This window comes from Thalassophryne amazonica, chromosome 9 (assembly GCF_902500255.1).
Source record: "Thalassophryne amazonica chromosome 9, fThaAma1.1, whole genome shotgun sequence".
In the NCBI taxonomy this organism is placed as follows: domain Eukaryota; kingdom Metazoa; phylum Chordata; class Actinopteri; order Batrachoidiformes; family Batrachoididae; genus Thalassophryne; species Thalassophryne amazonica.
The window spans coordinates 82,104,852-82,130,838 of NC_047111.1; the positions used below are offsets into that span (position 1 = coordinate 82,104,852).

General features: G+C 44.1%; 1 protein-coding gene across 5 annotated transcripts in view; it reads left to right on the forward strand.

The window, feature by feature from the left end:
- ltbp3 (latent transforming growth factor beta binding protein 3) overlaps positions 1 to 25,987 on the forward strand; it is a 161,924-nt gene that overhangs the window by 51,606 nt on the left and 84,331 nt on the right. For all 5 annotated transcript variants that reach the window (XM_034178557.1, XM_034178562.1, XM_034178561.1 and 2 more), the window contains exons 2-4: positions 23,168 to 23,434; positions 23,539 to 23,702; positions 23,796 to 23,901. In XM_034178557.1, coding sequence (XP_034034448.1) covers positions 23,168 to 23,434; positions 23,539 to 23,702; positions 23,796 to 23,901 — 537 coding nt within the window. The remainder of the gene's footprint in view (positions 1 to 23,167; positions 23,435 to 23,538; positions 23,703 to 23,795; positions 23,902 to 25,987) is intronic.

A 25,987-nucleotide genomic window follows, 5' to 3' on the forward strand; every position in this document is an offset into this window, starting at 1 on the left:
CAAATCCTGAATGTGATTCCTTCCATTTTTCTGTTTTATTACTATGACTCTGACTGTGCTACATCAGAGCACACACTCAGATACCTTCCCAGCCGGAGCAGCAGCACTCAGTCCAGAATTTCTCTGTATCGTCTCTCCGGTTTCTGTGGCAAAGGTTGTGCAATCACATTTGGAAAGCAGCTCTTTTCCTGTGTTTTTGTGTCTGCAATTGCAATTTTGCAACCCTCAGCTCTCCCACTCTCTATATCCATTTCTGAAACAAAATCTGAACCCACGGAAAATGGTCGAAGTGTGACAGGGCTGACTAGTCTTTTTACCATCTTTGGGCCTTTTAATGTGGATGACAGATTCCTATCACATCATAGTAAAATGCTACATCAGAACACACCATCTTGCTTGAAATTTTATACACACACACACACACACACATATATATATGTGTGTATATATATATATATATATATATGTGTGTGTGTGTGTGTGTGTACATAAAGTTAAGATGTCCCCGCTGTGTTTAAAGTGATCTTGTCTCCTATGTACGTCATGGCCCAGACTCCATGGCTGTCCACGCCCAATGACTTCCATGTGTGCACTTGGCTCACCAACACAAAGAGGCCTCCTCTGCTATTCTTTTCTCAAACCACTGGATAATTTCCAAACTTGAGCTTGAATTTTACTTTCAGAATGACTCTAAAGAAAAGCATCAAACCCTTGTTGAAGCTCAGTGAGTTGACGTCACAGTTTTGGTGGCTCCAAGCAGTGATTCACATTTTACTGTCTGTGAGGCATTTACCGGAATGTTCCAACAATAGATGAAAAGGATCAAACATAAGTGAGCTGGACATTTTCTCCGGAACTCACTGTTTGCTTGCAAGTAGCAGATGGAGCTGTACATGTAATGTTTTTGTTGTAGTAGTAGCAGGTTGTTTTTGTACATTGGTAGTAGCAGTAGTTTATTGATGTATTGATGTAACAAATTGCTTTGGTTTTAATTTAAACCATGTTTGAGAAATTTTAATTAAAGGAGTGTTGATGATTGATTTGGAGAAGATGGATTTGATGACAGCGTGAAAGTGATGTCATGAAGACTGGGAGAGCTTCGCCATGCTGTTATGCACCTTCAGAGTCTGGTTTTCTTTTTCCCAGACCCTTTATTTCCCAGCCCCATGACCATCAACAGATTCTGAAGTCATATTCAGTCTGAGATTCTGAATCCCAATCCAGTCCATCCATCCTAGTCCAGAAGACCACCTCTCTTGTCCAGTGTTTCCTTCTCTGGTCCTCAGGGACCCTTAAGATGAAAGTTTTTTTTATGTCTGCCTGCTGTAAACACAGATGATTGGCATGGTTAGGTGTCTGTAAGGTCTTATTTGGCTGAGCACACCTGAATGAGCTGATCAGTTTTTGGCAGAGCAGGCAAAGATGAAAAATGTTGGGATTGGGAACCACTAGTCTAATCCACACAGTGCCACTGTCATGGTCAGTCTGTTCAGTACTATGGTTACAGTCTTTCCAGCTGGTCCTCTGCAGAGGTTCAGTCCCACCCCATTTGGCTATCACCCAGACTTTAAGTTCACCTATGTTGATCGTATCACCTATGGTGATGGAGAGCTACGGCTCACCTGCCTGAAGGTTGTAACATCAGGTGGAGGTTAAGATGAACCTATCAGTAGCCTAGTCCTGTTTTTGAGGCAATTGGATTTACCTGTCCTGATCCTGTTCATGTGGTGGTACGCCAGATCCTGTCACTGACGTGCAAGAGCCCGCTAATTTTCTTGCTGCAATAGTTCCACCCCCACCAGCCCTGTCAATACGCAACAATGGAGTCTTTTGGTTCTAGTAGTTTGTGTGTTCCTGCTACAATCCCACCAGTCCAGAGGTGAGTTTTGTTAGTGGAGACAATATTTGCTGCAGTCACAGCTCTTAATTTCAGCATTGTTCCTGCCCCCTGCATGGCCATATTTTCTCCTCAACCTTAAGACACCTTAAGACTTAGACTTGTTTCTATTGTCATTCAGTAAAAAACATCACAGAGGCTGTCATAGAATGGAATATCGATGCACTGCACAAATAGATAAAAACGTGGAATAAAAGCACAGAATAAAAGTCCAAGGTGTGTGATAGTGATGAATGGGGTTTGAAATAAAAGGTTGATAACTGTCTCTGTATCTGTATATACACAATATACAATAAATAAATAAAGGACACAGGATATTGCACATGTGAAGATGTTGCAAGAATAAAGTTGCTACCAGATGCCCAGTGTATTCTACAATCCCTGGCAAAAATTATGGAATCACCGGCCTCGGAGGATGTTCATTCAGTTGTTTAATTTTGTAGATAAAAAGCAGATCACAGACATGACAAAAAACTAAAGTCATTTCAAATGGCAACTTTCTGGCTTTAAGAAACACTATAAGAAATCAGGAAAAAAAAATTGTGGCAGTCAGTAACGGTTACTTTTTTAGACCAAGCAGAGGGAAAAAAATATGGAATCATTCAATTCTGAGGAATAAATTATGGAATTACCCTGTAAATTTTCATCCCCAAAACTAACACCTGCATCAGATCAGATCTGCTCATTAGTCTGCATCTAAAAAGGAGTGATCACACCTTGGAGAGCTGTTGCACCAAGTGGACTGACATGAATCATGGCTCCAACACGAGAGATGTCAATTGAAACAAAGGAGAGGATTATCAAACTCTTAAAAGAGGGTAAATCATCACGCAATGTTGCAAAAGATGTTGGTTGTTCACAGTCAGCTGTGTCTAAACTCTGGACCAAATACAAACAACATGGGAAGGTTGTTAAAGGCAAACATACTGGTAGACCAAGGAAGACATCAAAGCGTCAAGACAGTGCCATCACCGGCCTCGGAGGATGTTCATTCAGTTTAATTTTGTAGAAAAAAAGCAGATCACAGACATGACACAAAACTCAAGTCATTTCAAATGGCAACTTTCTGGCTTTAAGAAACACTATAAGAAATCAGGAAAAAAAAATTGGCAGTCAGTAACGGTTACTTTTTTAGACCAAGCAGAGGGAAAAAATATGGAATCACTCAATTCTGAGGGAAAAAAATATGGAATCATGAAAAACAAAAGAACGCTCCAACACATCACTAGTATTTTGTTGCACCACCTCTGGCTTTTATAACAGCTTGCAGTCTCTGAGGCATCGACTTAATGAGTGACAAACAGTACTCTTCATCAATCTGGCTTCAGCTTTCTCTGATTGCTGTTGCCAGATCAGCTTTGCAGGTTGGAGCCTTGTCATGGACCATTTTCTTCAACTTCCACCAAAGATTTTCAATTGGATTAAGATCTGGACTATTTGCAGGCCATGACATTGACCCTATGTGTCTTTTTGCAAGGAATGTTTTCACAGTTTTTGCTCTATGACAAGATGCATTATCATCTTGAAAAATGATTTCATCATCCCCAAACATCCTTTCAATTGATGGGATAAGAAAAGTGTCCAAAATAACAACATAAACTTGTGCATTTATTGATGATGTAATGACAGCCATCTCCCCAGTGCCTTTACCTGACATGCAGCCCCATATCATCAATGACTGTGGAACTTTACATGTTCTCTTCAGGCAGTCATCTTTATAAATCTCGTTGGAACGGCACCAAACAAAAGTTCCAGCATCATCACCTTGCCCAATGCACATTCGAGATTCATCACTGAATATGACTTTCATCCAGTCATCCACAGTCCACGATTGCTTTTCCTTAGCCCATTGTAACCTTGTTTTTTTCTGTTTAGGTGTTAATGATGGCTTTCGCTTAGCTTTTAGCTGTATGTAAATCCCATTTCCTTTAGGCGGTTTCTAAAAGTTCGGTCACAGACGTTGACTCCAGTTTCCTCCCATTCGTTCCTCATTTGTTTTGTTGTGCATTTTTGATTTTTGAGACATATTGCTTTAAGTTTTCTGTCTTGACGCTTTGATGTCTACCACAGGGGTGGGCATCGAGGGCCGAGACACTGCAGGTTTTCCGTGAAACCAATCACCTCAGCAGGTGGGTTGGTGATGAGCTTCTGCGTGAACATAAACACCTGGTTGTCAATGAAATCACCTGCTGAGACACATGATCATTAATGAAATCACCTGCTGAGGTGATTGGTTGCACAGAAAACCTGCAGTGTCTCGGCCCTTTATGGCACGATTGCCCACCCCTGGTCTACCAGTATGTTTACCTTTAACAACCTTCCCATGTTGTTTGTATTTGGTCCAGAGTTTAGACACAGCTGACTGTGAACAACCAACATCTTTTGCAACATTGTGTGATGATTTACCCTCTTTTAAGAGTTTGATAATCCTCTCCTTTGTTTCAATTGACATCTCTCGTGTTGGAGCCATGATTCATATCAGTCCACTTGGTGCAACAGCTCTCCAAGGTGTGATCACTCCTTTTTAGATGCAGACAAACGAGCAGATCTGATTTGAAGCAGGTGTTAGTTTTGGGGATGAAAATTTACAGGGTGATTCCATAATTTTTTTCCTCAGAATTGAGTGAGTCCATATTTTTTTCCCTCTGCTTGGTCTAAAAAAGTAACCGTTACTGACTGCCACAATTTTTTTTTCCTGATTTCTTATAGTGTTTCTTAAAGCCAGAAAGTTGCCATTTGAAATGACTTTAGTTTTGTGTCATGTCTGTGATCTGCTTTTTTTCTACAAAATTAAACAACTGAATGAACATCCTCCGAGGCCGGTGATTCCATAATTTTTGCCAGGGGTTGTAGTAGTTCTCTAGTATTTGTTGCATTAGTGCCACAGTTATCCCTCTGTGTGTGTGTGTGTGTGTGTGTGTGTGTGTGTGTGTGTGTGTGTGTGTGTGTGTGTGTGTGTGTGTGTGTTAGGGATGTGAATCGTACAACAACTCACGATTCAATTCGATTCAGATTCTTGGGGTGACGATTCGATTCAGAATTGATTTTCGATTCAAAGAGCTCTGAGAAATGGTTATATTACTTCAAAAATGTTTATGTTTAAGAAAATGCAGCTTTACAAGGTTAATCAATTGATTCTAGATGTAAATTTACTTATCTGCTTTGCTTGTTCGGAGTTGGCTGGCAGTTTAGCCAAGCGCTGGTCAGTAGTTGGCAGATACCGCCGTAGCATGTGGGCTTGTGGATTTGAAGTGTTTCTGAAGTACTTGACTTTCATTTTGCAGATTTTGCACACTGCATAAGTCATGTCAAGCTCCTTCTTACGCAGCAAATAATAAAATCCAAAATGCGCCCAAACATTTGCCTTCAGCAAAGACGGTGCTGGCTGAACCGCCATGCTAAGCTGCAGCTCACGAATGTTTGAAGCACGTCACACCCTCCCCTCGCGGGGACGCTGTAGTACGGAAGCCATTGCCTGACAAACAGTACACACAGCGAGTAAGCAAGAAAATGTTTAAAAAAAAAAAATGCTTTTTAAAAATCGATTCTTGGACATTTTGGATTGATTCAGAATCGTAATAAATAAGAATCGCGATTCGGACGTGAATCGATTTTTCCCGACACCCCTTATATATTCCTTGCTTGCCTTTTTCCCTAATGGCTCTGCTCTCTTTCCTCTGATTGTTCTGTATGAATTTCTGATGCAATTATACTTAAAATAAACACAATGGGAGACCCAATAAATCTGTGATTACTGAAAATATGAATAACTTGGTTCTAATCCAGGAGTGGGTAATTAGGCCCTTTCTGGAACACTTTAGACGCCACTGCTTTAACCTGTAGTAAGGCCCTTCAGCTGCTTCCTTGTTTTCATTTGGGGTCACCACAGCAGATCCAAGGTGAACCTGCATGTTGATTTGGCAAATATTTTACACCGGATGCCCATCCACCTCACCCCTGGGATGGAGTTTGAACTGGAAACCTTCTGCACTGAAACCAAGTGCACTAATCACTTGGTCACCACCTTTGTTCAAAGACTTTAACCTTCACATTATTTAAATTCTTCAGGATAAACACATTTTAAGGGGACAGCTTTTCCAGAGCTTTTACTTAATTCAATACAAATTAAAATCTTTGAGGTGAAATAAAATAAACTTTTGCAAGCTTTTATTTGCTGCCATTTTCACAAATCTACACATGGTATCTTTAATCTGAACAGCAGAGCTGCATCAGACCCTTTAACACCACGAGACAGCGTGTAAAGGCAAAATTTTCTTTTCTTAAAGTTTGTCATTCATATAATTTAGTCTGACGAGTCACGTGACGTGTAATTTAATAAGTGGCGTTGTCTTCTTAATAGGCATGTGAATCTCATCACTGACAATGATTCGATCCGCACCTCGATACACTACCAGCAATACGATAACATATAGCAATACATGACGATACTGATGATGTGATGCGATATGATTCACCCCTGTTTCTGATTCGATGCGATTTGATATGTTTGATGGCGATTCAATTCCTCACAATATTGATACGATGCAGTTTGGTGTGATACAATGCGATTCAACATGATGCAAAGAAATTATACTAAAAATTTAAATAGAAAATAAACTTCAATTCAGTATGATACTATGGTATTCTATTCTGATTCTACTAGAGGCAGATGATTTGTTTTACTCCTTATGAGCAGCAAATTTACCAGATTCAACTGAAGGAAGAAGAAACTGTTCCCTCATATGTGGAAGCTGTTTGATCACACTGTCAGAACTTAAACAGTAAACAGTAAGACGACATCACTCTCAATGAGTGACTTAACGACTTAAAGGTGGTCACTCACTGACAGAGTACCGCCTTGGCAAAAGTAATTTGAGATACTTTTCTCACAAGAGTTTTGCTGGAGCTGGGTTTACAATCTGAGGATTCCGAGTGGAGCAGCAGCGGCCGTATGGTTTAGCAGCACGGCGTTCTTTACAAATGACCTGCGTCTTGTCAAGTTGCCCATCTTTTTTTAAAAAGCCAAAGTATTTCCAAACACCTGATTTAAATGTTTTAGGTGCATCAGAAACCTCTTCCAACTGCTTGCTGCTGTTCTCGCATGACCTCCATGTTTGTTGTGGTAGAAATGTGCTTTCTGGCTTCATCTGTTCAAAACACAACGCAAAGCAGTGATGGTGCATTTGGAAAAAAAAATCAATGCAAACACGCAGCGAGCGATGCATCGTGATTTCGCCCATCAGTTGAATTGATGCACACTGAATGAATTGATGCACTCGCATCGCGCATGTTTGTACCTAGATATCAGTTTGTATCGATTAATCTCCACATGCCTACTTCTTAACCATGCAGTCAAACATGGTTCAGTACGTGTTGGCCTTTAGGTTCCTACTTTCTGCTACGAAACTGGTCGTAAAAATAGATTTTTAAATGTTTTGAACACAGCGTGCATGTCAGAGACAGCCAAAGGGCTGGATGTGGCCCAGGTCTGGTCTAGCCGGGATATTTCCTATGGATTTTCAGCTATTTCCCATTTGCGTGAATGAAGCTGTTAAACAGATCTGTACCTGCACTCCCGTCCACACAGCTGCAGTCTGGATGGTGAGATCCATAAAGCTGATGGGACTTTTACTGCAATGAAAGTGAAACTTTCACACACACTCATTCAGACCACAAGCTGTTCTGTTGAGCCATATTTATGACTTTTTTAAGTGTCATAGATGAAAATAGTTTGTCGGTGTTTGAAATGTGGATGTTGGAAAGAATAAGGCACATGGTCTTTGAATTATGTGTCATAGAACCTAGTAGAGTCACTCATTATAACCCAGACAGGTACATTCAGGTGCATAAGTAGTTGAACAGTGCCATATTTTGTCATTTTGCTGCCGTACACCAGAACAATGGAATAGAAATGCAACATTAAAGATGTGTTCTTGGTGTAGCCCTTCAACTTTCATTCACAGGGTTTAACAAAAATATAACATTTATTAAGGGATTACAGCCATTTAGATACATTATATAAATAAAATTTTCTTAAAACAATAGAATCTTTAATATTATGAATTTGAACTTCAGTTTGATACAGACAAAAACTTATTCTAAACCAGGATTTCCACTCTATAGTTGTATTCACATTAATATTCGCTTCTTACTTTTCTGTACCTGTTGGTGGCAGGTCAGGTTATGACTGGAAGCATGCCACTTGTGTTGTGTGCCACTGCATCAACCACACTGTGCAACCATCTTTTGCTCTTGATGGTAACCACCCAGACAACCGGTGCAGCTCCATCTCTTGAGAGTAACCATCTAACTGCCTCATTCAGGTGAAATGTGGGTGCCCCCTTGGCCTCCTTCAGCCACTGGTGTCCTCAATGCCATGTCATCACCATGCTGTCCGGAGAAATGCACCACATGACAAAAATGCCATAGCTGATGGTGCAAGTGATGTTGTTCAATCCAAAGCCCAAGTTTCTATTTGCTGCAATTGAACATTGTTCCTGAAAATGACTGGAAATGTTTTTTGCTTAGACTGAAATGAAAGGACACAGTTCAACATTTTTTTTTAAGTTGTCAACTTAACAGAACGCAAATAATGTGTATGTATATTCAGTAGTGTTCAGAATAATAGTAGTGCTATGTGACTAAAAAGATTAATCCAGGTTTTGAGTATATTTCTTATTGTTACATGGAAAACAAGGTCCTAGTAGATTCAGTAGATTCTCACAAATCCAACAACACCAAGCATTCATGATATGCACACTCTTAAGGCTATGAAATTGGGCTATTAGTAAAAAAAAAAAAAAAAAAAAGTAGAAAAGGGAGTGTTCGTCAGTTTTGTGGAACAAACAGGTGTGAATCAGGTGTCCCCCATTTAAGGATGAAGCCAGCACCTGTTGAACATGCTTTTCTCTTTGAAAGCCTGAGGACAATGGGATGTTCAAGACATTGGTATGAAGAGCAGCGTAGTTTGATTAAAAAGTTGATTGGAGAGGGGAAATCTGATACGCAGGTGCAAAACATTATAGGCTGTTCATCTACAATGATCTACAATGCTTTAAAATGGACAAAAAACCAGAGATGCGTGGAAGAAAATGGAAAACAACCATCAAAATGGATAGAAGAATAACCAGAATGGCAAAGGCTCACCCATTGATCAGCTCCAGGATGATCAGAGACAGTCTGGCGTTACCTGTAAGTGCTGTGACAGTTAGAAGACACCTGTGTGAAGCTAATTTATTTGCAAGAATCCCCCGCAAAGTCCCTCTGTTAAATAAAAGACATGTGCAGAAGAGGTTACAATTTGCCAAAGAACACATCAACTGGCCTAAAGAGAAATGGAGGAATATTTTGTGGACTGATGAGAGTAAAATAGTTCTTTTTGGGTCCAAGGGCCGCAGACAGTTTGTGAGACGACCCCCACATTCTGAATTCAAGCCACAGTTCACAGTGAAGACAGTGAAGCATGGTGGTGTAAGCATCATGATATGGGCATGTTTCTCCTACTATGGTGTTGGGCCTATATATTGTTGTCTTATGCTGAAGAGGACATGCCCTTGAAATGGGTGTTTCAACAAGACAATGACCCCAAGCAGACTAGTAAACGAGCAAAATCTTGGTTCCAAACCAACAAAATTAATGCCTCGCAGATGTGAAGAAATCATGAAAAACTGTGGTTATACAACTAAATACTAGTTTAGTGATTCACAGGGTTGCTAAAAAAGCAGTTGAACATAATAGTTTTGAGTTTGTAGCGTCAACAGCAGATGCTACTATTATTGTGAACACCCCCTTTTCTACTTTTTTTACTAATAGCCCAGTTTCATAGCCTTAAGAGTGTTGGGAAAGTGTAGTGACACGGACCCACAACAGGGGGCGTAAATGAACGGACAATAGAGGAAGTTAAATGTGAACACTTTACTGTTGTGAATGTCACAACCACACACAGCAGATTATAGAATAAATACAAGTCAATGAATGAAGGTGTCGTGTGGGCAGGCTCGACGATAGGAGACGTCCGTCTGGAGATGAACCGGAACCACACGATTTCCACCGCCACCGAACCCGAAGGATACTGGAGCCGCCAAGTCCCGAAGTCCCCAGGTGGCCACCGTCTCAGCGTGTCGGATCTGGTACTGCTGGCAGAGAACAAAGACAGTCAAGTGTGGGTGTGTGTACACCCCTCAACAATAACGGTGGGAATTCCACCTCCACCTCTAACACACACTCGTGCAGCGTCTGAGTACCACTTATCTGTTGGGAAGTAGGACGAAACAGCCGCGACCCACGCCGGTCCCCTGGGTAGACAGCTGCAACACAATAGCTCTTGGAATCAATCAGTATAGTACGTAGGCAGAGAAAGTTACCTCTCAAAGAAGTACGATATCTCGGCGACGTGGTGGAGGTGTCATCCTGCTTTTATCCGGGGAGAAGTGCAGATGATCGGTGACAGCTGTCATAGTTGATGAGTGACAGCTGTCACCTCAGCTGTTCCTGTAAGGCGGCAGCGCCCCCTCGTGCCTGAAGCCTGCACTTCAGACAGGGCGCCCTCTGGTGGTGGGCCAGCAGTACCTCCTCTTCTGGCGGCCCACACAACCAAGAGTGTGCATATCATGAATGCTTGGTCTTGTTGGATTTGTGAGAATCTACTGAATCTACTGGTACCTTGTTTCCCATGTAACAATAAGAAATGTACTCAAAACCTGGATTAATGTTTTTAGTCACATAGCACTACTATTATTCTGAACACACACACACACATTATATATATATATCTCACACAAGAAATGTTCCATTGTTTTTAGGATGAGATTGACTGATAAATTACACCATTTCTGGCTGAGTGTGGAAATCATGATGGTACTTGCTGTCAAAGGATAAAAATTGTCAAATTTTGCCTCTTACTGCAGTGAAAAGGACACACCGGATGTTTTATTTTTAACGAGGAGGAAAGTTGGACAGTGAGAGATGGATTATTTAACTGCAGTGAGTCACCTGGTTATGATTATGACTAAATAAAGATCATTTGTTGATATTACAGAGAGGAAATAATCTATAACTTTAGAAAAAAGCATAAAAGCAGAGAGATGGAATGCCAACTCCTGATCTCTGGGGCTGAGGTTGTGCCTGCACGCGCGAGAGGAATTTAGGTTCTTCACTTCCGGTCTTTTACTCAACGATATCAAACATCACAAAATAAGGTTAAAGGTTTTGACCAAATAATCTGAATGTTTTACTGAGCCTTACATTTTGTAGCTGCCCCGACTATCCCTCACAAAGTCACGCTGCTCTCTAAATAAAAACGCATCGGTGCCACGCTGTTATTGCTGCGAAGGTTTGGAAACAACCTCTTACGTTGAAAGGGGAATTATTCAGCTAAAATATATCTTATATAAAATATAGACCTTGCAGTCGATTAGCAACAAGGCAAGTTTTAAAAGACAGTTAAAGTTAAGTTTATTCAGTCAGCTAAGGGAAGAGGATCATGCCACCTTTTTGTTTATTTTTATTTTTTAATGTGATTTCTGGTCCAAAAGACCAGCTTATCTTCTAGTCCATTATTTTCTTGTCCAAAATGTGGTGCTAAATTTGTTGTCTACACTTCTACAGGGATACAGTTGCTATTTATTTTATTTTGATATTCCAGTGTAAATTGTATATATATATAAGCTATAGTTATTGCTACTTTCATTAATTGATGAGATTATAATGTAATAATGTAAATATGTTTGTTTATTGCATCATCTGTGTATCATTGATGTATTCACCTTTCTGTATTTATATTGATTTTACAAAATTAACTCAGTCAATTCTGTAACTACTGATGATTTGTTTTGCTCTAAATACTATTTTATCTGAGGGAACAAGGCTGTCCATGTTGCCAGACTGAGAACTGCTCGACTCAGCATCCAAGAGTCAGCTGGTGGTCTGTGGTCACCTGCGTCATCCTGTCAGCTGCCATCGGGTAGAATGCCGCCTGTGAGGCCTCACAGGCGGCATTTTATCATGAAGACGTCCAGATATCCTGGACGTCTTCATGATGCAAGAACTAGCAATGTGCACAGTTCCAAAACTACAAAATTTTCATGTAGTTTTGTAAGATCATACAAACCCACTGGGCTTGCTGGTAATTTTTCCAGTTTTGGCAGCTTGATGATGCCTCTCTTGTTTTGATTTGTCTGGACTGAAATAAATTATACATATTTCATTGTATTGACTGTGTGATACCTCAGTGATATCTTAATAATTTTTGACTAAAAATGTGAATTGTTCTTAACAGTGAGTTTTGTTGTTCAGCAAAAGAACATGGTTCTTCTGGAACAATATGAGGGTTTTCAAGACTGATCCCAGCCAATATTTCTTTGAAATCCTGGGGGGAAAAAAACAGAAATTGCTGCAGTGAAGCCGGCAACCTTCTGATATCGCACACACCTCTGCCTGTTGCCGTTGGACTGACTAAAATCCCCACGCCCTGAATATATATAGTATAGTATAGTATCTGGGGACTATAATTGACCACAAGCTAAATTTTAATGTTAATACTGACATGTTGTGTAAAAAGGGTCAACAATATCTGTTCTGTCTTCGTAAATTGTCGTATTTTTAAGTGGATAAGACTATTATGATTATTTTTTACAAATCTTGTATCGAGTCTGTTTTAACTTTTTCTATGTTGTGCTGGTATGGGAATCTCAGTCTTAAGGCTAAAAATTCACTGGTTAAAATAGTGAAGGCCTGTGGAAAGGTACTGGGAGTACCACAGAGTACGTTGTCTGACCTATACTACAGACAAGTAAAGAGGAAAGCATTGAGTATACTGTCGAACTCTGCTCATCCTCTTTTTAGTGACTTTCAATATTTACCTTCTGGCTCACGGCTCAGGTTTCCAAGGGTAACAGATTTAAGTTCTATTTTGTTCCTGCAGCCATTACTGTTCTGAACACAGACCAAGGAAGGAGTTAAAACTGTGGAAGCATTTTAATGGACTGTATTTTTTAATGTTTGGACTGTGTAATTGTTTGTGATGCTGCACCATGGTACTGATATGTGTTCTGTGTGTCATGTGTTTTTAATGTATTCTCAAGCTGCAAAACTAATTGCCCCATGGGGGACACAAATAAAGTGAAGTATATATACAGTAAGGAAAATAAGTATTTGAACACCCTGCGATTTTGCAAATTCTCCCACTTAGAAATCATGGAGCGGTCTGAAATTTTCATCTTAGGTGCATGTCCACTGTGAGAGACATAATCTAAGAAAAAAAAAAATCCAGAAATCACAATGTATGATTTTTTTTTTTTAATAATTTATTTGTATGTTACTGCTGCAAATAAGTATTTCAACACCTGTGAAAATCAATGTTAATATTTGGTACAGTAGCCTTTGTTTACAGTTACAGAGGTCAAATGTTTCCTATAGTTTCTCACCAGGTTTACACACACTGCAGCAGGGATTTTGGTCCACCCCACCATACAGATCTTCTCTAGATCTTTCAGGTTTGGAGTTTCAGCTCCCTCCAAAGATTTTCTATTGAGTTGAAGTCTGGAGACTGGCCAGGACACTCCAGGACCTTGAAATGCTTCTTACGGAGCCCCTCCTTAGTTGCCCTGGCTGTGTGTTTGGGGTCATTGTCATGCTGGAAGACCCAGCCATGACCCATCTTCAATGCTCTTACTGAGGGAAGGAGGTTGTTTGCCAAAATCTCACAATACATGACCCCATCCATCCTCCCTTCAATATGGTGCAGTCATCCTGTCCCCTTTGCAGAAGAGCACCCCCAGAGTATGATGTTTCCACCCCCGTGCTTCACGGTTGGGATGGTTTCCTTGGGGTTGTTCTCATCCTCTAAACATGGTAAGTGGAGTTGATTCCAAAAAGCTCTATTCTGGTCTCATCTGACCACATGACCTTCTCCCATGCCTCCTCTGGATCATCCAGATGGTCACTGGTGAACTTCAAACGGGCCTGGACATGTGCTGGCTTGAGCAGGGGGACCTTGCTGCCCTGCAGGATTTTAAACCATGACAACATCATGTGTTACTAATGTAATCTTTGTGACTGTGGTCCCAGCTCTCTTCAGGTCATTGAGCAAGTCCTCCTGTGTAGTTCTGAGCTTTCTCAGAATCATCCTTAACCCACAAAGTGAGATCTTGCATGGAATCCCAGACTGAGGGAGACTGACAGTCATCTTGTGTTTCTTCCACTTTCTAATAAATAATCATAACAGTTGTTGTCTTCTACCAAGCTGCTTGCCTGTTGTCCTGTAGTCCATCCCAGCCTTGTGCAGGTCTACAGTTTTGTCCCTGGTGTCCTTAGACAGCTCTTTGGTTTTGGCTATGGTGGACAGGTTGGAGTGTGATTGATTGAGTGTGTGAACAGGTGTCTTTTATACAGGTAACAAATTGAAACAGGTGCAGTTAATACAGGTAAAGAGTGCAGAATAAGAGGGCTTCTTAAAGAAAAATGAACAGGTCTGTGTGAGCCAGAATTCTTGCTGGTTGGTAGGTGTTCAAATACTTATTTGCAGCAGTAACATACAAATAGATTATTAAAAAATCATACATTGTGATTTCTGGATTTTTTTTTTTGTTTTTGTTTTTTTAGATTGTCTCTCACAGTAGACATGCACCTAAGATGAAAATTTCAGACCCCTCCATGATTTCTAAGTGGGAGAACTTGCAAAATCGCAGGGTGTTCAAATACTTATTTTCCTCACTGTATATATATATATATATATATATATATATATATATATATATACACTCAACAAAAATATAAACGCAACACTTTTGGTTTTGCTCCCATTTTGTATGAGATGAACTCAAAGATCTAAAACTTTTTCCACATACACATTATCACCATTTCCCTCAAATATTGTTCACAAACCAGTCTAAATCTGTGATAGTGACCACTTCTCCTTTGCTGAGATAATCCATCCCACCTCACAGGTGTGCCATATCAAGATGCTGATTAGACACCATGATTAGTGCACAGGTGTGCCTTAGACTGTCCACAATAAAAGGCCACTCTGGAAGGTGCAATTTGATCACACAGCACAATGCCACAGATGTTGCAAGATTTGAGGGAGCGTGCAATTGGCATGCTGACAGCAGGAATGTCAACCAGAGCTGTTGCTCGTGTATTAAATGTTCATTTCTCTACCATAAGCCGTCTCCAAAGGCGTTTCAGAGAATTTGGCAGTACATCCAACCAGCCTCACAACCGCAGACCACATGTAACCACACCAGCCCAGGACCTCCACATCCAGCATGTTCACCTCCAAGATCGTCTGAGACCAGCCACTCGGACAGCTGCTGAAACAATCGGTTTGCATAACCAAAGAATTTCTGCACAAACCGTCTCAGGGAAGCTCATCTGCATGCTCGTCGTCCTCATCGGGGTCTCGACCTGACTCCAGTTCGTCGTCGTAACCGACTTGAGTGGGCAGATGCTCACATTTGCTGGCGTTTGGCACGTTGGAGAGGTGTTCTCTTCACGGATGAATCCCGGTTCACACTGTTAGGGCAGATGGCAGACAGCGTGTGTGGCGTCGTGTGGGTGAGCGGTTTTCTGATGTCAGTGTTGTGGATCGAGTGGCCCATGGTGGCGGTGGGGTTATGGTATGGGCAGGCATCTGTTATGGACGAAGAACACAGGTGCATTTTATTGATGGCATTTTGAATGCACAGAGATACCGTGACGAGATCCTGAGGCCCATTGTTGTGCCATACATCCAAGAACATCACCTCATGTTGCAGCAGGATAATGCACGGCCCCATGTTGCAAGGATCTGTACACAATTCTTGGAAGCTGAAAATGTCCCAGTTCTTGCATGGCCGGCATACTCACCGGACATGTCACCCACTGAGCATGTTTGGGATGCTCTTGACCGGCGTATATGACAGCGTGTACCAGTTCCTGCCAATATCCAGCAACTTCACACAGCCATTGAAGAGGAGTGGACCAACATTCCACAGGCCACAATTGACAACCTGATCAACTCTATGCGAAGGAGATGTGTTGCACTGCATGAGGCAAATGGTGGTCACACCAGATACTGACTGGTAGCCCCCCCCCCCAAATAAAACAAAACTGCACCTTTCAGAGTGGCCTTTTATTGTGGACAGTCTAAGGCACACCTGTGCACTAATCATGGTGTCTAATCAGCATCTTGGTATGGCACACCTGTGAGGTGGGATGGATTATCTCAGCAAAGGTGAAGTGCTCACTATCACAGATTTAGACTGGTTTGTGAACAATATTTGAGGGAAATGGTGATATTGTGTATGTGGAAAAAGTTTTAGATCTTTGAGTTCATCTCATACAAAATGGGAGCAAAACCAAAAGTGTTGCGTTTATATTTTTGTTGAGTGTATATATATATATATATATACACGAGGTCTGTCCAAAAAGTAACAGACCTTTTTTTATGGTGTTTGATGACTTTTACTATGCAAGTCTTAGTATGCTATTTTTATACGGTTATATTTACGTGTTTTACTATGATGCTTTTTAAATGACGAATCGTGTGCTTTTATTGTGTTTTTATACACGTTTTATGGATGACTAAAGATTATTGACCGTGATTTTCCACCACGGTTGCTGACAGTCTGCATGCTCTTATTAATAATATTAGCACATTTTGTCCTGAATACGATTTAAAATCAACAAGAACTTCATTCAGGCTACACTTTGAACAAACTTCGAGGGGATAACTTGCTGAAGCCATGGCCGAAAACGCAAGAAAACACACAGAAACTGTTTTAAAAGTGCATCTGGTGTTATTGCTGGCAGACTACCGGAAGTGAATTACCCCCAACTGTCGCAGCTGAGTGGCTGAAATCTTGGGGTTGCTGTTGGGAAAGTGTAGGAACACGGACCCACAACAGGGGGCGCAAATGAACGGACAATGGAGGAAGTCAAATAACAACACTTTACTGTTGTGAATAAGCACAACAAACACAACAGATTACAACAATAGACAAAGAAGTCAATTCACAAAATGTGTCACGTGGGCAGGCTCGAAGATAAGAGACGTCTGTCCAAAGCAGAACCGGAACCACACGATTTCCTCCGCCACCGAACCCCGGGAATACTGGAGCCGCCAAGTCCCGAACTCCCAGGTGGCCACTGCCTCCGCGTGTCGGATCTGGTACTGCTGGCGAGGAACAAAAACAGTTAAATGTGGGTGCGTTTGCACCCAGCAACCCGTATGGCGGGAAAACCACCTCCACCTCTCGTCGGAAGAATGTCTGCTATTTAACGCACAAAAGTAACAAAGTGTTAATGTCAAAAAGACAACACAGTCGGCTGAGTACTGTACCTCCTAGGTAGAGCGATATCTCGGCAAAGAGGTGGAGATGTCGTCTTGCTGATATACCACTGCTGATCAGATGATTGGTGACAGCTGTCGTAGGCGATAAGTGACAGCTGTCACCCCGGCTGCTCCTGTGAGGTGGCAGCGCCCTCTGGTGCCTGGAGCCCGCACTCCAGACAGGGCGCCCTCTGGTGGTGGTGGGCCAGCAGTACCTCCTCTTCAGCGGCCCACACAACAGGACCCCCCCCCTCAACGGGCGCCTCCTGGCGCCCGACCAAGCTTGTCCGGGTGGCGGCGGTAGAAATCGGCCAGGAGGGCCGGGTCCAGGATGAAGCTCCTCTTCACCCAGGAGCGTTCTTCGGGTCCGTACCCCTCCCAGTTCACCAAATACTGGAAGCCCCGGCCCATCCTACGGACATCCAAGAGCCGGCGCACAGTCCAAGCCGGCTCGCCATCGATGATCCGGGCAGGAGGCGGCGCCGGACCCGGAGCACAGAGGGGTGAGGTGTGATGCGGCTTTATCCGGGACACATGGAAAACAGGATGGATCCGCAGTGAGGCCGGAAGCTGAAGCCTCACTGCGGCTGGACTGATGACCTTAAGGATTCTGAAGGGACCGATGTAACGGTCCTGTTGTTTAGGGGAGTCCACTTTCAGGGGAATGTCCTTTGTGGACAACCACACTTCCTGCCCTGGCCGATACGCAGGGGCCGGGGTCCGCCGACGGTCTGCATGGGCTTTTGCCCTCGTCCGGGCCTTTAGCAAAGCAGAACGGGCGGCGCGCCACACCCAACGGCACTTCCGCAGGTGGGCCTGGACCGAGGGCACACCGACCTCTCCCTCAACCACTGGAAACAACGGGGGCTGATACCCCAGACACACCTCAAAAGGGGAGAGGCCGGTGGCTGAAGACACCTGGCTGTTATGGGCATACTCGATCCAGGCCAAATGGGTACTCCAGGCCGCCGGGTGCGCGGCCGTCACGCAGTGCAGAGCCTGTTCCACCTCCTGATTGACCCGTTCTGCTTGCCCGTTGGTCTGAGGATGATACCCGGACGAGAGACTCACCGTGGCCCCCAGTTCCCGGCAGAAGCTCCTCCAGACTTGCGAGGAGAACTGGGGACCGCGGTCGGAGACGATGTCTGTTGGAATCCCATGCAGCCGGACGACGTGGTGGACCAGGAGGTCCGCTGTCTCCTGGGCAGTCGGGAGCTTCGGGAGGGCCATGAAGTGGGCCGCCTTGGAGAATCGGTCCACTATCGTGAGGATGGTGGTGTTGCCCTGGGACGGTGGAAGGCCCGTGACAAAATCCAGGCCGATGTGGGACCAGGGGTGATGAGGCACAGGCAGCGGCTGGAGCAGTCCCGATGCCCTGCGGTGGTCAGCCTTGCCCTTGGCGCAGGTGGTGCAGGCCTGGATATAATCCCGGACGTCGGCCTCCAGGGACGCCCACCAGAAGCGCTGCCGGACAACTGCCACGGTCCTACGCACCCCTGGATGACAGGAGAACTTGGAGCCGTGACAGAAGTCCAGGACTGCAGCCCTGGCCTCTGGTGGGACGTAAAGTTTGTTCTTCGGCCCAGTTCCGGGATCCGGGATCCGTGCTCCGTGCCAGTGCCTCCCGGACGGTTTTCTCTACGTCCCAGGTGAGGGTGGCCACGATAGCGGACTCCGGGATGATGGGTTCCGGTGGATCCGACAACTCCGTTTTGACTTCGTCTTCATGCACCCTGTACAAGGCATCCGATCTCTGGTTTTTGGTCTCGGGGTGGTAGGTGATCCGGAAGTCAAAACGGCCGAAGAACAGTGACCAGCAGGCTTGCCTGGGGTTCAGCCGCTTGGCGGTCTTGATATACTCCAGGTTCCGGTGGTCAGTGAAAACCGTGAATGGCATGGACGTTCCCGCCAACAGATGTCTCCACTCTTCAAGAGCCTCTTTCACCGCAAGGAGTTCTCGATTGCCGACGTCATAGTTCCGTTCAGCCGGGGTTAACCTGCATGAAACGTAGGCACACGGTGAAGTACCTTATCGGTCTCTCCGCTCTGGGACAGCACGGCTCCTATCCCTGAGTCAGAGGCGTCCACTTCAACCATGAACTGGCGGCTAGGGTCGGGCTGCACCAAAACTGGCGCAGTAGAGAACCGTCGTTTCAACTCCTTGAACGCGGCTTCGCACCAATCCGACCAGGTGAAGGGGACTTTTGGAGAGGTCAGGGCTGTCAGGGGGCTAACTACCTGACTGTAGCCCTTAATGAACCTCCTATAGAAATTAGCGAAGCCGAGGAACTGTTGCAGCTTCCTACGGCTTGTTGGTTGGGGCCAATCTCTCACCGCCGCAACCTTGGCCGGATCAGGGGCGACGGAGTTAGAGGAGATGATAAACCCCAGGAAGGACAAAGACGTGCGGTGAAACTCGCACTTCTCGCCTTTCACAAACAGTCGGTTCTCTAACAACCGCTGCAGGACCTGACGTACATGCTGGACATGGGTCTCAGGATCCGGAGAAAAGATGAGAATATCGTCCAGATATACGAAGACGAATCGGTGCAGGAAGTCCCGCAAGACGTCGTTAACCAAGGCTTGGAACGTCGCAGGGGCGTTGGTGAGGCCGAACGGCATGACCAGGTACTCAAAGTGACCTAATGGGGTGTTAAATGCCGTCTTCCATTCGTCTCCCTTCCGGATCCGAACCAGGTGATACGCATTTCTAAGATCCAGCTTAGTAAAGATTTTGGCTCCATGCAGGGGGGTGAACACGGAATCTAATAATGGCAACGGGTATCGGTTGCGAACCGTAATCTCATTCAGCCCCCTGTAATCAATACATGGACGAAGTCCGCCATCTTTCTTGCCCACAAAAAAGAAACCTGCCCCCATCGGGGAGGTGGAGTGCCGGATCAGCCCGGCAGCTAATGAGTCCCGGATGTAGGTCTCCATTGATTCGCGCTCAGGTCGTGAGAGGTTGTACAGCCTGCTGGACGGGAACTCAGCGCCTGGAACCAAATCAATGGCACAATCGTACGGACGGTGCGGGGGAAGGGTGAGTGCCAGATCCTTACTGAAGACGTCAGCAAGATTGTGGTACTCAACCGGCACTGCCGTCAGATTGGGAGGGACTTTGACCTCCTCCTTAGCCTGTGAACCGGGAGGAACCGACGATCCTAAACACCCCCGATGGCAGGTTTCGCTCCACTGAACCACCACCCCAGACGGCCAATCAATCCGGGGATTGTGCTTCAACATCCATGGGATGCCCAAAATCACGCGGGAGGTAGGAGTTACAAAAAACTCAATCACCTCCCGGTGGTTTCCAGACACCACCAGAGTTACTGGTTGTGTCTTGTGTGTGAGTAAAGGGAGGAGGGTGCCATCTAGTGCCCGCACCTGCAACGGCGAAGGAAGCGCCACCAGAGGGAGCCCTACCTCCCTTGCCCATCTGCTGTCTAGCAGATTCCCTTCTGACCCCGTGTCCACCAGTGCTCGGGCTTGAAGGGTTAAATCCCCGCTCAGGATTGTGACTGGGAGTCGTGTGGCAATTTGTGTGTGTCTCACTTGAATGTTTTGACCCCCCCATAGCCCAGTCTCTAAGGGCGAGTGTTGTCGTTTTGGCCGTTTGGGGCAGTTTCTCTGTGTGTGCTCAGTTGAGCTGCAGAGAAAACACTCTCCACGGATCAGCCTCCCCATTTTGGCCCTGTGCGTTTCCCTAACAACGTCAGCAGGGGGAGCTGTTGCCCCACAAAGCGCTGCGGCTGTGGAGCGTGGGGAGGGCGGCCCCTTATCGAACCCGGAAGGGAGAGGGGCGGCGCGTATCCGGTCACGTCCTTCGCCTCGCTCCCGACGGCGTTCCTCCAACCGATTGTCTAACCGTATAACGAGATCGATAAGCCCATCTAAATCCCGCGGTTCCTCCTTAGCTACCAGCTGCTCCTTCAGAACCAACGACAGTCCATTTACGAAGGCGGCGCGGAGCGCAACGTTATTCCAGCCGGACCTCGCAGCCGCGATGCGGAAGTTGACTGCATAAGCGGCTGCGCTCTCGCGTCCCTGTCTCATTGACAGCAGCACAGTTGAAGCGGTCTCTCCTCTGTTAGGTTGATCAAACACTGTTCTGAACTCCCCCACAAACCCAGTGTATGCTGATAACAACCGTGAGTTCTGTTCCCAGAGCGCCGTAGCCCAGGCGCGTGCTTTACCCCGAAGCAGAGCAATCACATAAGCTATTTTACTAGCATCTGACGCGTACATGACGGGACGTTGTGCGAAGACGAGCGAACACTGCATAAGAAAGTCCGCGCACGTCTCCTCACAACCTCCGTACGGCTCAGGAGGGCTTATGTATGCTTCAGGGGGTGGTGGGAGGGGTTGTTGAACCACCACTGGAACGTTCATATTCTGCACAGGGTCGGCAGGAGGACGAGCTGCAGCAGCGCCCTGAGCGCTCGCCGCCATCTGTGCGGAGAGAGCCTCCACCCTGCGGTTCAGGAGGATGTTTTGCTCAGTCATTTGATCCAACCGAGCCGTAAAGGCGGTGAGAATGTGCTGCAGCTCACCAATCACGTCTCCTGCAGACGCCTGCGCTCCCTGCTCTCCCATTGGTCGTTCAACAGCCGGGTGACGCTCCTCGGAGTCCATGACGCTGGCCGAGATATCCTGTTGGGAAAGTGTAGGAACACGGACCCACAATAGGGGGCGCAAATGAACGGACAATGGAGGAAGTCAAATAACAACACTTTACTGTTGTGAATAAGCACAACAAACACAACAGATTACAACAATAGACAAAGAAGGCAATTCACAAAATGTGTCACGTGGGCAGGCTCGAAGATAAGAGACGTCTGTCCAAAGCAGAACCGGAACCACACGATTTCCTCCGCCACCGAACCCCGGGAATACTGGAGCCGCCAAGTCCCGAACTCCCAGGTGGCCACTGCCTCCGCGTGTCGGATCTGGTACTGCTGGCGAGGAACAAAAACAGTTAAATGTGGGTGCGTTTGCACCCAGCAACCCGTATGGCGGGAAAACCACCTCTACCTCTCGTCGGAAGAATGTCTGCTATTTAACGCACAAAAGTAACAAAGTGTTAATGTCAAAAAGACAACACAGTCGGCTGAGTACTGTACCTCCTAGGTAGAGCGATATCTCGGCAAAGAGGTGGAGATGTCATCTTGCTGATATACCACTGCTGATCAGATGATTGGTGACAGCTGTCGTAGGCGATAAGTGACAGCTGTCACCCCGGCTGCTCCTGTGAGGCGGCAGCGCCCTCTGGTGCCTGGAGCCCGCACTCCAGACAGGGCGCCCTCTGGTGGTGGTGGGCCAGCAGTACCTCCTCTTCAGCGGCCCACACAACAGTTGCAAGCTCACAAATAGAACTCAGTGGAATGACATCTTGATTTGGCATTCCAGTCTCTCCTTCTATGGAAAAAAAGTAAACTTTTTAAAACTGAGGAGGAGTAACAGGAAGACAGAGGCCTGGAATGAGAGTAACAGTTATACCCACTAAATCAGTATTGATCAGTATGTCTGGTACAATTTGTATTGTGTATTTGTATTGCAAACTGTTTTTCTTTTTTAGTTTCACTTTTGATTCTCTGTGTGCTTCTTACCCTGTGTGCTGCTATACAGTACTGCTGGAACCTCAATTTCCCTGAGGGAGTTTTCCCAAGGGATCAATAAAGTTATATCTAATCTAAGCTATCAGAGCAAGGGCTTCCTGTTTGAATTATAGCACTGTGCAAAATGCCATGTTGTGGCCAAGTCTCAAGACCTCCTGAACAATTTTTTTTAAATAGAAAAATGCAATTTATAGTCCAGAAAATATGGTATGTGGTTATGTTGCCCACATTTTCATAATTTTTCCCTCCTGTGATTCACAATCGCGTTGTCCTGCTGTGAAATGTTTCCATCTGAGTCTCATTCCATTTTGGCATGACAGTTCTTCTCCTGTCTCTGTCCAGTTGTGTGCCCCCTGACATGTTTGAATGGAGGAGTCTGCAGCTCGAGGAAGCACTGCCTGTGCCCGCCCGGCTTCACCGGTCGGCAGTGCCAGTTTCCACTCCAGCAGACGCAGCAAGCTCAGGCAGCACGAGGCAACAGACAGCCTGTCTACCCCATATCTTTGAAGCCAGACGGAGAGCAATCAAGCGTAGGGCATACCCAGCTCATACAGACACAATCATTGTTTTCCCTACCCTTACCACAAGGCGGGCACCACTCATCAGAAGGTATCTGTCATGTGATGCTGAGCTTTGAGCGGGAGTGGAAATGTATCTTTAAATTCATTTTATTCTTTCATCTCTACCTTTTCTCTACCACCTCTGTGTTTCAGTGCAGTTTGATGTACGCGTTCATCACACACCAGACACATCTGTAGTCATTCATCCTCTCGATCAATCGGAGATCAAGCCCTCTCACAAAACAGAGACACGGTTTATTTCAACGAGACATAAACCCAAGGGCCGGTGCTTCCAGGAGACTACGCCAAAGCAAGCTGTAAGTTCAGTCACATTGTCCAGTAAATCACATTTATGTCATGGTTTTTGTTTGTTTGGGGTCGATTACCTTTGTACCTTCTCACTAATTTAGTGCAACAGCACCCCGCTCCCTGTTCTAACCAATCAGGAGGATTGCTGTGGCAGCGTGGGTAACTCATGGGGACAAAACAAGTGCTATCAGTGTCCTAAACTGCCAAGTAAGTTACATTTCTTTAATTTCACCATTTTTATTTTGGTTTTATGTATCATCCAGGCATCTGGTATTTTTTCACTTGTCAATACTAAAAAAGAAAACAGAGCAAGTTCAAGGATTCATTTTGCACAAAATGTTTTGAAACTACTTTTTATAGTTAAAGCTACAGTCTACAATTTAGGTGGATTTATTATTATAAAAGGCATATGCCATTCATAACCATCTGTTTATTTGTGTTTAATTACTTGCAACAATCAAGTGGTGTGTTTTCATAAAGAACCCTCATTTTTGTAAACCAGGCGATTATTAATATTGCTTTTCCCAAAAGAAAGCAAGGGAGCCAAGGTGACAGGGAGTCCCTGTCACCAAAGAACTGAAAATGTGACGGGGAAGCAAAATTGTAACCGATGACAACATAATGCAGTCTGTAACCTCACCACTAGATGACACTACATGTTACACACTGGAGCTTTCAGTATGGTTCAGTGTTGTATAAAGTACCAGAAAATCACACTTAATTAAAAGTACAGATACCCATTAAAAAAATGACTTTGGTAGAAGTTCAAGTCACTGATTGAAATGCTACTCAAGTAAAAGTCTTAAAGTATCTAGTATTTATTGTACTTAAGTATGACAAGTAATGTACAACTAAATGTACTCAAGTACAAGTAAATGTTAATAATCAAAAATGGATTGATTTTTTTTTTATTATTATTATATTACTAGGCTTGTAAATGACTGGTAGTATTAGTCACAATACTGAAAATTGTGCACATCACACAAAAACACTTTAGAAACAAGGTTTCAAAACTTAAATGAGAGTAGGCTACTCACTAGGTGTTCACAGGAAACAGTTATTTATTTCTATATGTATTTATTTATTTTCATTGTTACATGGTTTTATCTTTTCTGTTGTTTTGTTTCATTAGGTTCTTTTTGTCTCTTTCTCTAAAATTGTATTGTAACATTATTAGTCTATTATTATTGTCTATTATGTAGACTGTTATTGTTGTTGTTATAATATATGAATAAAAATAAATTAAAAAAATTACAATTTGACTCTTTTATGACAACAAACGCTGAGCCATTAATTATACAGAAAAAAAATCAACACAAACGTGCTGATGCGAACAGCTTAATGCTAACTTTAACATTGAAAACGCCATAGACATGCTAACACGTTAGCATCTGTCCCATTTTTAAGTTATAAAATACATCTATTACCTGTTTCAGAAGACCATAACAGGTCGGTTTAACATAAGAATATTAAATATTACTCACAGACATATGCTCTTCAGGGTTTTAGCGGGGAAAAATTAGGATAAAGCGAAATAAATCTTATATCGAAGCAGTGCTTCGACCTGTGAACCACTGCTTCGATTGATTCAAGGTTCAAAGCAAAGCCGCGCTGCAGAAAAGTTGATTACAGACCCGCTGCAGTTCTGTAATCAGTGTAGAGAAATGATCGTTTTCCTGACAAACACCCCCCAAGTGCGCAACTGTAAAAAAGCCTACCGGACATGCCTCATGACAAATCAGCCTGATTTCGTTGTAGTCACTAGTAATCAGTGGTGTCTCTGGGTAGAGGGTTGAGTAGAAGTATGCAATTAAGGTCGGAAATGTAGTGAAGTAAAAGTGAAAGTAAGCTGAATAAAAAAAACTCAAGTAAAGTACAAAGTCTCCCAAAACATACTTAAGTACAGTAGTGAAGTATTTTTACTTCGTTACTATACAACACTGGTATGGTTGGGGTTTCATGTTAAGCAACGACAATGTCCCACAATTTTATGACTATACATATAGAAATTCTCCTGCTGCAAGCAAAGTTTAGGTCTGCATGGCTCATTTTAATAGCCTGGGAACCAGAAGAATGTGAGAGCTCATATTTCATTTGTTCTGGCAGAGCCATCTGACCACCATCCTAATGAAACAGATTTCCTCCCACCAAGCCAAATCACAGCTGTTTATCTGATATCAGGCCGCCTTTATAAGATGAGTGACAGCAGAGCTGAAGCAGTCTTGTGAACAACCAACAGTGCTGCTGCTAATGTGAAATGTTCTATTCAGTCCATTATTGTGTCTTTATGAAA